Source organism: Cervus elaphus, chromosome 31, assembly GCF_910594005.1.
Source record: "Cervus elaphus chromosome 31, mCerEla1.1, whole genome shotgun sequence".
NCBI lineage: Eukaryota > Metazoa > Chordata > Mammalia > Artiodactyla > Cervidae > Cervus > Cervus elaphus.
The window spans coordinates 41592554-41606288 of record NC_057845.1 but is presented as its reverse complement, the minus strand read 5'-3'; the positions used below and the strand labels follow the sequence as shown (position 1 = coordinate 41606288).

Genomic DNA, 13735 nt, shown 5'->3' with positions numbered 1-13735 from the left:
AAAGGAAAAATGATATGATATTTTTGGGGGTGACAAAGATGACACTCCCCCCAAACTCAGAAGGTGTCCGATATGCTACTGGGGAAGAGTGGAGGGCAATTACCAATAGCTCCAGAAAGAATGAAGAGGCTGGGCCAAAGCAGAAATGACGCTCAGTTGTAGATGTGTCTGGTGTCTGGTGGTGAAAGTAAAGTATGATGCTATAAAGAACAGCATTGCATAGGAACCTAGAATATTAGGTCCATGAATCAAGGTAAATTGGATGTGGTCAAATAGGAGATGGCAAGAGTTACCATCAACATCTTAGGAATCATTGAACTAAAATGGAAGAGAATGGGCGAATTTAATTAAGATGACCATTATATCTACTACTGCAGGCAAAAACTCCTTAGAAGAAAGGGAGCTGTGGTACATATACACCATGGAATATTACTCAGCCATTAAAAAGGATTCATTTGAATCAGTCCTAATGAGATGGATGAAACTGGAGCCCATTATACAGAGTGAAGTAAGCCAGAAAGATAAAGAACATTACAGCATACTAACACATATATATGGAATTTAGAAAGATGGTAACGATAACCCTGTATGCAAGACAGAAGAAGAGACACAGAAATACAGAACAGACTTTTGAACTCTGTGGGAGAAGGTGAGGGTGGGATGTTTCAAAAGAACAGCATGTATACTATCTATGGTGAAACAGATCACCAGCCCAGGTGGGATGCATGAGACAAGTGCTCGGGCCTGGTGCACTGGGAAGAACCAGAGGAATCGGGTGGAGAGGGAGGTGGGAGGGGGGATCGGGATGGGGAATACGTGTAAATCTATGGCTGATTCATATCAATGTATGACAAAACCCACTGAAATGTTGTGAAGTAATTAGCCTCCAACTAATAAAAAAATAAAATAAAATATGAAAAAAAAAAAAGAAGAAAGGGAGTAGCCCTCATAGTAAACAAAAGAGTCTGAAATGCAGTACTTGGGCAGTCAATCCCAAAGAAGGAATGTCAAAGGATGTTCAAACTATCATGCAATTGCATTCATTTCACATGTTAGCAAGGTTATGCTCAAAATCCTTCAAGCTATGTGTGAATCCACCAGCAATATGTGAAGTGAGAACTTCCAGATATACAAGCTGGGTTTAGAAAAGCAGAGGAACCAGAGGTCAAATTGCCAACATTTGTTGGATCATAGAGAAAGCAAGGGAATTCCAGAAAAACTTCTGTTTCACTGACTACACTAAAGCCTTTGACTGTGTGGCTCACAACAAACTGTGGAAAATTCTTAAAAGAGATGGGACCATCAGACCATCTTACATGTCTCCTGAGAAACCTGTATGCAGATCAAAAAGCATCAGTTAGGACCGGACATGAAACAATGGACTGGTTCCTAATTGGAAAAGAAGTATGTCAAAGCTGTATACTGTCACCCTGCTTATTTAACTTATATGCGGAGTACATCATGCGACATGCTGGGCTAGATGACTCACGAGCTGGAATCAAGACTGCCAGGGGAAATATCAACAACCTCAGATATGAGGATGATACCACTCTAATGGCAGAAAGTGCAAAGAGGAACTGAAGAGCCTCTTGATGAGGGTGAAAGAAGTGAAAGAGGAGGCGCAAAACTCAAGATTAATAAAACTGAGGTCATGGCATCCCATCCCATCCCATCATGGAAAATAGAAGGGAAAAAAGTGGAAGCAGTGACAGATTTTATCTTCTTGGGCTTCAGAATCACTGAGAATGTTTACTGCAGCCATGAAATTCCAAAAGATGCTTACTCCTTGGAAGGAAAGCCATGACAAACCTAGGCAGCGTATTAAAAAACAAAGATATCTGTTTGCCAACAAAGGTCCATATAGTCAAAGCTATGGCTTTTGCAGTAGTTGTGTACAGATGTGAGAGTTGAACCATAAAGAAGGCTGAGTGCTGAAGAACTGATGCTTTCATATTTTGGTGCTGGAGAAGATTTGAGAGTCCCTGGTACAGCAAAGAGATCAAACCAGTCAATCCTAAAGGAGATCAATTCTGAATATTCATTGTAATGACTGGTGCTGAAACTGAAGCTCCAGTATTTTGTCCACCTGATACAAAGAGCTGACTAGTTGAAATAAACCCTGATGCTGGGAAAAACTGAAGGCAGTCTTTCCTTTCCTGCCGGAGAAGGAGGTGGCAGAGGATGAGCTGGTGGGCTGGCATCACCGACTCAGCGGACCTAAATTTGACCAAACTCCAGGAGACAGAGGACAGAGCTGGTGTGCTGCATTCCATGGAGTCGCAAAGAGTTGAACATGACTTCACAATCGAACCGCAGTTCGCAACTCAGGCTGAGAAATATGATTCTAAATTTAGTAGAGTTTGTTTTTACTTAACTTGTGATTGTGTTGATTTTTTGAACACTGTAAAGGATAATGTTGTCAGCAACTTCTCAATATTATAAGGTGTTGTAAAATGAGGAGAAAAAAGTATTTATCCATGTACATAAGAGAGAGGAGCTATAAATTCTCTAAAATCTCAAGATTAAATAATTGATATATCTTCATAATAAAGAGTATTTCTGTTGTATTGTTTCCAAGTAGCGTTTTCATCTGATATCATCAGTGTTTCAGACAACTGGATGAATGTAGCCTGATAGCTTTTACATCTCACTAACATTAAATAATACATTTGTCATTTCATAGTTTCTTTTTTTAAAGGTATCTGGACAATACTTCTAAAATGTAAGCTTTGTAAAGGTTTATATTTTACATCTTTCCCAACATTCCACTGCAATGACTTATATGATATACAAAATGAAAAAAAAAAAAACTCTAACAGAAATAAAAATGGGAACACATCAGTGAAGCGATTTTAGTGAATTTTGGAAGGCATAAATTAGTATGGATTTTTCTGAAACATACATCAGAGCACTAGAATCTATTGATTAGATATATTCAAGAGAAGGCTCCATAGGAAGTCTGACATCTGACAGGCCTCCAGTGCCTATTTCATACCTACCCAACCTAAAGAAGAACTTGGCAGGTGATACATTGTGCTCAACCTTTTCATTCAAACAAAAGGCCAGTTATAGAATCAAACTTTGTGGTTATCAAAGAAATATACACCAGTTGCCCATATTATAAATATAGGCTTTGAGTCATAACAGTTTGTGAACCATCAGAAATTTAGATAACCTACAGGAAAAAAATAATCAGAGCAATGGGAATATTATACAGCAACAAAAAATAACAATCCAGGGCAATATGCAATAACATGGATCCTATAGTGAAAAATAATAAAAGTATCTGGACTTTGATTTATTCACTCCATTTCTGAGGCTTAGGGATGTCCCCTAGGGAACAAAAACAAGATAAATGACTTGGTCTAATCTTATGACCTTCACTTTTGGATATATGTAATAAAGATATTTTTACTTATACTGTTTAATTGTTAATCCAAACATCTACCTAAAGAGTTTCTCCTAATATATAGCAGGAGCTAATCCTCCTGCTAAGTAGAGCAGGATTAATCACTTTAGGGATATGATACTTGCAATTGTCATGAAAGAAACCTAAGATTGGTGTGCTGCATTCCATGGGGTCGCAAGGAGCTGGATATGACTGACCGACTGAACAACAGGAAGGTGACCTGACATTCAGTGACCGTTGTCGGCCTAGTAATCTCCATGGGCTCATCACAAGATTGATAATCAGCCTTGCAATTTTGCTTCATTTTAAGTATTCATTTCAGTTCTCTTTCGATTATTTATAGACACAAATTCCTGTGATTGTCCTCCATTCACTCAAAAACAATCCTAACTTTACTATAGAATTAAATGTAATGTAAGTCTCTAGACTACACAGCGCTTTTGTTATCAAAGACATTATATTCCATTTTCTTCAGTGATTATACCATTGTATTGCTTCATGCATTTATGAAGCCACACTGAGAATATATGTGTGAACTCTGATAATTTACCTCTTTAATTATTCTAATGTTACATGAACACTTGATTAATATTTATCTTTATTCTTGGTTTTGAGTTACATATCCACATATTTTAAGATGTTTACTAGAAATCCCACCTTAGTGAGTCATTAAAATTCTAGGATAGTTATAAGAGGAACAAACTTATACACAAAACTACAAATAGCAATATCAGATCTGCACAATTATATGACTATTTTAACAAGAGGACAGATATTAATATGAGTTTTAAGCATTTATCCTCAACATTTTTGCCAGTGAATCTATGGCTTTCTTATTTCTGAGGCTGTAGATAATTGGATTTAAGAACAGAATGATGACAGTGTGAAACAGGGAGTCCATCGTATTCTGATCATTTTCTTGTAAAGATCCAGGGCGCACATACATGAAGAGAAGAGGCCCGTAGTATAAAGAGACAGACAGGAGGTGGGCTCCACAGGTGGAGAAGGCCTTCCTTATGCCTTGCAAAGACTTCTTTTTCAAAATTGTACAGAGAACTGGTGCATAAGAGGTAAGAACAATGGAAATGGTGAATGCCTGTATTGACCCAGCAAAAATGAATGCTATCAGAATGTTAATGGAAGGGTCAGTACAAGAAATCTTTAACAGTGGTATAATGTCACAGTAAAAGTGATGTACTATGTTGGAATTGCAGAAGGTTAATCTGAGGAAGAAAACATTATGAAGTGTGGCATGAAGGAGGCCACCAAAATATGACAAAACCAACAGCCAAATGCATAGTCTGTTGGTCATGATCATTGGATAAATTAGTGGTTTGCATATGGCCACATAACGATCATATGCCATAGTTGCCAACAGAAAACATTCTGTAGTTACACAGATTACAAAGGAAAAAAATTGTATCTTGCATTCAGAAAGAGAGATCATTTTGCTCATGGCAAAGAAGTTGAGCAGCATCTTGGGGGTCACTGTGGAGGATAACCAAATATCCACAAATGCCAGATTCCCTAGGAATAAGTACATGGGGATGTGAAGTTGAGGGTCACTGCAGATGAGAGCAACTAGACCAAGGTTTCCCATGATGGTGATGAGGTATATTATCAAGAACAGCAGAAACAGAGGCACTTGCCATACTGGTTTATGTGTAAGTCCTGTGAGAATGAACTCTGTCAGCTCTGTTGCATTTTTTGTTTCCATATCATTAATAGATTGCATCTGAAATACAATGCAGTAAATGGAGAAAACATTTCTCAAGAATTTTAAAGAGGAAATTTGGTTAGGGTAATATGAATAGAGCCATATACCAAGCCTGAATGCCCTTTATTTTATTTACTCTTACCAAATACTTGAAAAGTATTTGCAGAAATCATTTTATTGGAATAATATAATTATTTCAGTTCAAAATATGTACAGCTATGAATGGACGTAGAAGAAGAGAAAGACATTCTGAACATGATCAAATTTATGAGGGATTATTAAATGAGAGGGAGGAAACGTGTTTAGGGCATGGATATAGTGTCAAAATTAAGATGTTAGAAGGGCATGATTATAAAATAAATTGAATACTAATGAAACTTTATTGAATTTTGTTCTTTAAGGAATAGACAAACTGAAAATTTTTAAAACATGGAGATGCATCCTCAGTTATTTTTAAAGTTAAATAACTGGTTGAATAAAGTAGACTTCAGAGGATGTAGCCTGGCGTCAGAAGTACTAATCTGGAAGCTGTGACTATTGACCAGTGATTCTTACAACAGTTACCCATTAGAAGTACCCATTAGGGAGTGGTACAAAATAGATTCTGAGGTATTATTATCAGAGTTGATTCTCTAGGCCATGAATGTTATCTAGTCATTGTATTAATGTTTCCTAGGTGATGAAAATATATGCAGAAATCTTATTCCATGTGTGCTTTGACATTGGGGTGATGAGGAATTCAAACAGATAGTTCAAAGTAAATCAGAATATAGAACCACTCGCACTTGCAGACATATTAGATGTAAAGGGGTGGTTAATAATAAAAGAGAGAAAGTCATAAGAGTCACTTGATTACCAGGTAGAAAGTCATCAAATATTGAGATTGAAAACTCAGATGTGATGGCAAGTGTTTGCAAGGAGCAACCTCTGACCATCCAGGTGTTATATACTAAGCATTATGATTCCATAGGAGCATAATAGAAATAATGATTTGGGAATCATTAATGTAGCTAATAATAAAATGGAAAAGACTAGCGATCTCTTCAAGAAAATTAGAGATACCAAGGGAAAATTTCATGCAAAGATGGGCTCAATAAAGGACAGAAATGGTATGGACCTAACAGAAGCAAAAGATATTAAGAATTCACAGAAGAACTGTACAAAAAAGATCTTCATGACCCAGATAATCACGATGGTGTGATCACTCACCTAGAGCCAGACCTCCTGGATGAGATGGTTGGATGGCATCACTGACACAATGGACATGGGTTTGGGTGGACTTTGGGAGCTGGTAATGGACAGGGAGACCTGGCGTGCTGCGGTTCATGGGGTCGCAAAGATTCGGACACAACTGAGCGACTGAACTGAACTGAATAGTAATAATAAGTATTCATATATTTCACAATCATTTGAATCAGATTATGTAGCTAGTTATAAACATGTCAACCAGAAATATATTAATTCACTTATTTGACAAGAAAATTTACTTTGTAAATTTCTATTTTTAATAAATATGCTAACTCTACTTAGAGTCTCTGTTGTCACAGAGAAATGACATTCTCTAGAAATCCTGCTGGATTTAATTGAGGGCATTTATTCCCCTACCAGTTTTCTAGAAAAAAAAATTTAACCCCCAGCCTGGAATATTAATACAGGCAATGTAAATAAACAGTGGCAACAGCTGCAGTTGCTAAATGTATATTTGTTTGAATGTGCTTCCTTCTATAAAATTTTAAACAATTCAACAAACAAAATATTTCAATTTAATGTGTGGGTACTTAAGTCATAACTTTGAAAGAGCACTTAGGAAACACTTTCTGCATACAGTCTTATATACATATATATACATATACATGCACACAAATATATATATATACACATACACACACACACATACCTACAACCTTTGTGAGTGTGTATATATATATATGTATACAGTCAATTTCATATATATGTATGAAATTATATTTCAATGAAATTATTTTAATTTCCAAAGAAATTGCAGTCAGAATTGGGTTAACGGAGAGAGAGGTTACTATTTTAGTGATTTAACTTAAAAATCAATCAGAGAATGTAGTTAAGTTAATGGAATATATATTTTGAGCAAAATTATCAGAAGGATCTTACAGAGGAAACATTATGATGTAACTCTGTAAACTCACACTTATTTGTTTAATGTTCTAGTTCACCAAAACATATCTTACAGAATCATTATAATTAATCATATAATTATGTATCATTAAAGAGTACAATATAGTCTTGGATCTATTTTGCTCATCTAGATTTTACTTATAATAATAAAATAGATTATTCAGTATTTGTTTTCCATTTTCAACTATGTTGGCATTTTTGCAAACCAAATCAAATTAGTGTAAAAGTTAACAGTATTTTAACATTAGTTTTAAAAATAGATGTTATAGAAAGGTGGGAGGGGAGATGGGGATGGGGAACACATGTAAATCCATGGCTGATTCATGTCAATGTATGACAAAAACCACTACAATATTGTAAAGTAATTAGCCTCCAACTAATGAAAATAAATGGAAAAAAAAAACCAAATCATTCTGTCTTACCTATAGCTACCAAAGTTGAGATCCTTATAGTGTTTGACTTTTCAAAGTAGAAAATAATGCAAAAGTACTGCATTGACAAGAACACCAGCAGCAATATTTTGCACTTTGATTCATTTTGGAGGTTTCATTATCCAAGTTCAGGAAAATGCTTTTTATTTGAATTTGTTTTGAACACAAGACTCAAGCAGTTTTAGAACCGTGCTTTTGCCAAAAAGGTGTGATTGAAGAACTGTTAATAAAATTCCCCTGATAGAGCCCATGGACTCAGTCCCATTAGGGCAAACCTAAGATGTTCCCCTGGGCACTGTGAGCTTGGACATTTATGAAAAATTCAGGTTGTTCCACGGGGCATTACAGAATCTGAAATCATAAGAAGCAGTCCTTATAGAGGGTTCAGTTTTTTTCTAATTTTTATTGGAGCAGAGTTGCTTTAGAATGTTGTATTAGTTTCTACTGTATAGCAAAATGAATCAGTCATACATGTACATTTACCCTCTCCCTTCTGGACTTCCTTCCCGTTCAGGCACCACAGTGCATTGAAATTAGTACATTCTCTAACACCATACACACAAATGGACTCAAAATAAATTAACCTGAATGTCAGGTCAGACACAATGGAATCCTTAGAGGAAAACATAGGCAGAACTGTGACATAAATTACAGCAGGATCTTTTCTGACCCACCTCTTAGAGTCATGAAAATAAAAACAAAAATAAACAAATGGAATCTAATGAAACTCAAAAGCTTTTTCACAGCAAAGTGAACTATAAACAAGTTAAAAAGACAACCCTCAGAATGGTAGAAAATATTTGTAAACAAGGCAATGGACAAAGGATTAATCTCCAAAATATACAAGCAGCTTATACAGCTCAATATCAAAAAGCAAACAACCCAATCAAAAATGGGCAGAGATGTAATCGACATTTATGTTTAAATAGATATTTAGGCAAAGAAGACATACAGATGGCCAACAAACAAGTGAAAAGATGTTCAACATCACTAATTATTAGAGAAATGCAAATCAAAAATATTAATACAATGAGGCATCACTTCACACAGGTCAGAGTGGCCATCATCAAACAATCTACAAAGAGTAAATGCTGGGGAGGGTATGGAGAAAAGGGAACCCTCATACCCTATTTTTGTGAGTGTAAAAGTAGACATCCACTCTGGAAAACAGTATGGAGGTTTCTTAAAAAATGAAATATTCAGTTACCATATGCTCCAGCAATCCTACTCCTGGGTGTATACCCAAGAAAATCACAGTTCAAATAATACATGCAGCCCAATGTTCATAGCTGCACTATTTACAGTAGCCAGGACATGGAAGCAACCTAAAACCTGACAGCATCAGAAAGTGAATAGCTGTTGCAGTAAAACTCCTCTCTCTGACATCCCTGAAGGACACTGGTGATGGAGAAACATTCCAGTGAGCAGAACTTTGACCATTGCACCTGGTTGTTCACTTTATTCTGGAGAAATGGACAGATGTGTGAATATATACCAGTTCACTGGTTTGGCCAGTGGTTTGGTGGGATGTTCAAAGCCTTTGAAGGAAAATGACTGGAAATTGATGACAAGGAGATCTGTAAAAGAGTTATGTTAATAATTTCTCTGAATGGGCACAAAACATGAAGATATTTGTGTCCCATGTGAATATTCACACCCACACACAAAAGTGGTCTCAGCAGAATAGGATATTATCATTAAGTGATTAAGATGACCCAGTGACTGGTCACTAGTTACTCTTTCTCAAGTAACCTTGTCATCATTCAATTGTTGTTCAGTTGCTCAGTCATGTCCAACATTTTGCAATCCCGTGGACAGAAACACGCCAAACTCCCCTGTCCTTCACCATCTCCCAGAGCTTGCTTAAACTCATGTCCATTGAGTTGATGATGCCATCCATCCATCTTGTCCTCTGATGTTCCCATCTCCTCCTGTCATCTGTCTTTCCCAGCATCAGGGTCTTTTCCAATCAGTCAGCTCTTCAAATCAGGTGGCCAAAATGTTGGGGATTCCTTCTCAACATAAGTTCCTCCAACGAATTTTCAGGATTGATTTTCTTTAGAATTGAATGGTTTGATCTCCTCGCAGTCCAAGGGACTCTCAAGAGTCTTCTCCAACACCACAGTTCAAAAGCATCACTTCTTTGGTGCTCAGCCTTCTTTATGGTCGAACTCTCACATCCATACATGACTACTGGAAAAACCATAGCCTTGCTTAGACGAAACTTTGTTGGCAAAGTAATGTCTCTGCTTTTTAATATGCTGTCTAGGTTTATCTTTTCTTCCAAGGAGCAAGTGTCTTTTAATTTCATGATTGCAGTCACCATCTGCAGTGATTTTGGATCCCAAGAAAGTAAAGTCTGTCACTGTTTCCATTGTTTCCTCATCTATTCACCACAAAGTGATGGGACTGAATGCCATGATCCTAGTTTTTTCAATGTTGAGTTTTAAGCCAGCTTTTTCACTCTCCTCTTTCACCTTCATCAAGGGGCTTTTTAGTTCTTCTTCCCTCTCTGCCATAAGGGTGGTGTCATCTGCATATCTGAGGTTATTGATATTTCTCCTGGCAATCTTGATTCCAACTTGTGCTTCATCCACCCTGACATTTCCACCTGATGTAATCTGCATATAAGTTAAATAAACAGGGTGACAATATACAGCCTTTATATATTCCTTCCCCAATTTGGAACCAGTTCATTGTTCCATGTCCAGTTCTAACTGTTGCTTCTTGACCTGCATGCAGGTTTCACAGGAGGTGGGTAAGGTGGTCTGGTATCCCCATCTCTTTATGAATTTTCCAGATTGTTGTGATTCACACAGTCAGAGACTTCAGCATAGTCCATGAAGCAGAAGTAGGTGTTTTTTCTGTAATTCTCTTATTTTTTCTATGATCCAACAGATGTTAGCAATTTTTTTTTTGCATGTATCTTTTTTTTTTATTATTATTATTTTTTCCCAGTGGGTTTTGTCATACATTGATATGAATCAGCCATGGATTTACATGTATTCCCAATCCCGATCCCCCCTCCCACCTCCCTCTCCACCCGATTCCTCTGGGTCTTCCCAGTGCACCAGGTCGGAGCACTTGTCTCATGCATCCCACCTGGGCTGGTGATCTGTTTCACCATAGATAGTATACATGCTGTTCTTTTGAAATATCCCACCCTCACATTCTCCCACAAAGTTCAAAAGTCTGTTCTGTATTTCTGTGTCTCTTTTTCTGTTTTGCATATAGGGTTATCGTTATCACCTTTCTAAATTCCATATATATGTGTTAGTATGCTGTAATGTTCTTTATCTTTCTGGCTTACTTCACTCTGTACAATGGGCTCCAGCTTCATCCATCTCATTAGGACTGGCTCAAATGAATTCTTTTTAATGGCTGAGTAATATTCCATGGTGTATATGTACCACAGCTTCCTTATCCATTCATCTGCTGATGGGCATCTAGGTTGCTTCCATGTCCTGGCTATTATAAACAGTGCTGCGATGAACATTGGGGTGCACGTGTCTCTTTCAGATCTGGTTTCCTCAGTGTGTATGCCCAGAAGTGGGATTGCTGGGTCATATGGCAGTTCTATTTCCAGTTTTTTAAGAAATCTCCACACTGTTTTCCATAGCAGCTGTACTAGTTTGCATTCCCACCAACAGTGTAAGAGGGTTCCCTTTTCTCCACACCCTCTCCAGCATTTATTGCTTCTGGTGCCTCTGCTTTTTCTAAATCCAGCTTTAACATCTGGAAGTTGTCAGCTTGGAGAATTTTGGGCATTACTTTGCTAGCATATGAAATGAATACAATTGTGTGGTAGTTGGACATTCTTTGGCACTGCCCTTCTTTGAGATTGGGATGAAAACTGACCTTTTCCAGTCCTGTGGCCACTGCTGAGTTTTCTAAATTTGCTGGCATATTGAGTGTAGCTCTTTAACAGCACCATCTTTTAGGATTTGGAATAGCTCAACTGGAATTCCATCACCTCCACTAGCTTTGTTTTTAGTGATGCTTCTTCCTAAGGCCCACTTGACTTCACATTCCAAGATGTCTGACTGTAGGTGAGTGATCACACCATTGTGGTTATCTGTGTCATGAAGATCTTTTTTATATAGTTCTTCTGTGTATTCTTTTTTTTTTTTTTTTAATTTTTTTATTAGTTGGAGGCTAATTACTTCACAACATTTCAGTGGGTTTTGTCATACATTGATATGAATCAGCCATAGATTTACACTTATTCCCCATCCCGATCCCCCCTCCCATCTCCCTCTCCACCCGATTCCTCTGGGTCTTCCCAGTGCACCAGGCCCAAGCACTTGTCTCATGCATCCCACCTGGGCTGGTGATCTGTTTCACCATAGATAGTATACATGCTGTTCTTTTGAAACATCCCACCCTCACCTTCTCCCACAGAGTTCAAAAGTCTGTTCTGTATTTCTGTGTCTCTTTTTCTGTTTTGCATATAGGGTTATCGTTACCATCTTTCTAAATTCCATATATATGTGTTAGTATGCTGTAATGTTCTTTATCTTTCTGGCTTACTTCACTCTGTATAAGGGGCTCCAGTTTCATCCATCTCATTAGGACTGGTTCAAATGAATTCTTTTTGACGGCTGAGTAAAATTCCATGGTGTATATGTACCACAGCTTCCTTATCCATTCATCTGCTGATGGGCATCTAGGTTGCTTCCATGTCCTGGCTATTGTAAACAGTGCTGCGATGAACATTGGGGTGCAAGTGTCTCTTTCAGATCTGGTTTCCTCAGTGTGTATGCCCAGAAGTGGGATTGCTGGGTCATATGGCAGTTCTATTTCCAGTTTTTTAAGGAATCTCCACACTGTATTAAAGATCTAAATGTAAGACCAGAAACTATAAAACTCCTAGAGGAGAACATAGGCAAAACACTCTCCGACATAAATCACAGCAAGATCCTCTATGACCCACCTCCCAGAATATTGGAAATAAAAGCAAAACTAAACAAATGGGACCTAATGAAACTTAAAAGCTTTTGCACTACAAAAGAAACTATAAGTAAGGTGAAAAGACAGCCCTCAGATTGGGAGAAAATAATAGCAAATGAAGAAACAGACAAAGGATTAATCTCAAAAATATACAAGCAACTCCTGCAGCTCAATTCCAGAAAAATAAATGACCCAATCAAAAAATGGGCCAGAGAACTAAACAGACATTTCTCCAAAGAAGACATACAGATGGCTAACAAACACATGAAAAGGTGCTCAGCATCACTCATTATTAGAGAAATGCAAATCAAAACCACAATGAGGTACCATTACACACCAGTCAGGATGGCTGCTATCCAAAAGTCTACAAGCAATAAATGCTGGAGAGGCTGTGGAGAAAAGGGAACCCTCTTACACTGTTGGTGGGAATGCAAACTAGTACAGCCACTATGGAAAACAGTGTGGAGATTCCTTCTGTGTATTCTTGCTACCTCTTCTTAATATCCTCTGCTTCTGTTAGGTCCATACTGTTTCTGTCCTTTATTATGCTCATCTTTGCATGAAATGTTCCCTTAGTATCTCTAATCTTCTTGAAGAGATTTCTAGTCTTTCCCATTCTATTGCCTTTCTCTATTTCTTTGCATTGTTCACTTAGGAAGGCTTTCTTATCTCTCTTTGCTGTCCTTTGGAACTCTGCATTCAAATAGGTATATCTTTCCTTTTCTCCTTTGCCTTTCACTTCTCTTCTTTTCTCAGCTACTTGTAAGGCCTCCTCAGACAACCATTTTGCCTATTTGCATTTCTTTTTCTTGGGGATGGTCTTGATCACTGTCTCCTGTACAATGTCATAAACTTCTGTCCGTAGTTCTTCAGGCACTCTATTAGATCTATTCCCTTGAATCTATTTGTCACTTGGCTATATAATCATAAGGGGTTTGATTTAGGCCATACCTGATTCGTCTAGTGGTTTTCCCTACTTTCTTCAATTCAAGTCTAAATTTTGCAATAAGGAGTTCATGTTCTGAGCCACAGTCAGCTCCCAGTGTTGTTTTCATTTTGTACTCCAAGGCCAAACTT

General features: G+C 37.5%; 1 protein-coding gene across 1 annotated transcript; it reads right to left on the bottom strand.

Moving 5' to 3' along the window:
• Positions 1-4196: 4196 nt before the first annotated feature.
• Positions 4197-5126, bottom strand: LOC122687578 (olfactory receptor 5H8-like). The gene has a single exon (XM_043893153.1). It carries the CDS (start codon positions 5124-5126, stop codon positions 4197-4199), a length of 930 nt encoding a protein of 309 aa, XP_043749088.1.
• Positions 5127-13735: the final 8609 nt, after the last annotated feature.

Excerpts from the sequence above, each read along its gene's own strand:
- LOC122687578 (XM_043893153.1), bottom strand. The coding sequence starts at position 5,126 with ATGGAAACAAAAAATGCAACAGAGCTGACAGAGTTCATTCTCACAGGA.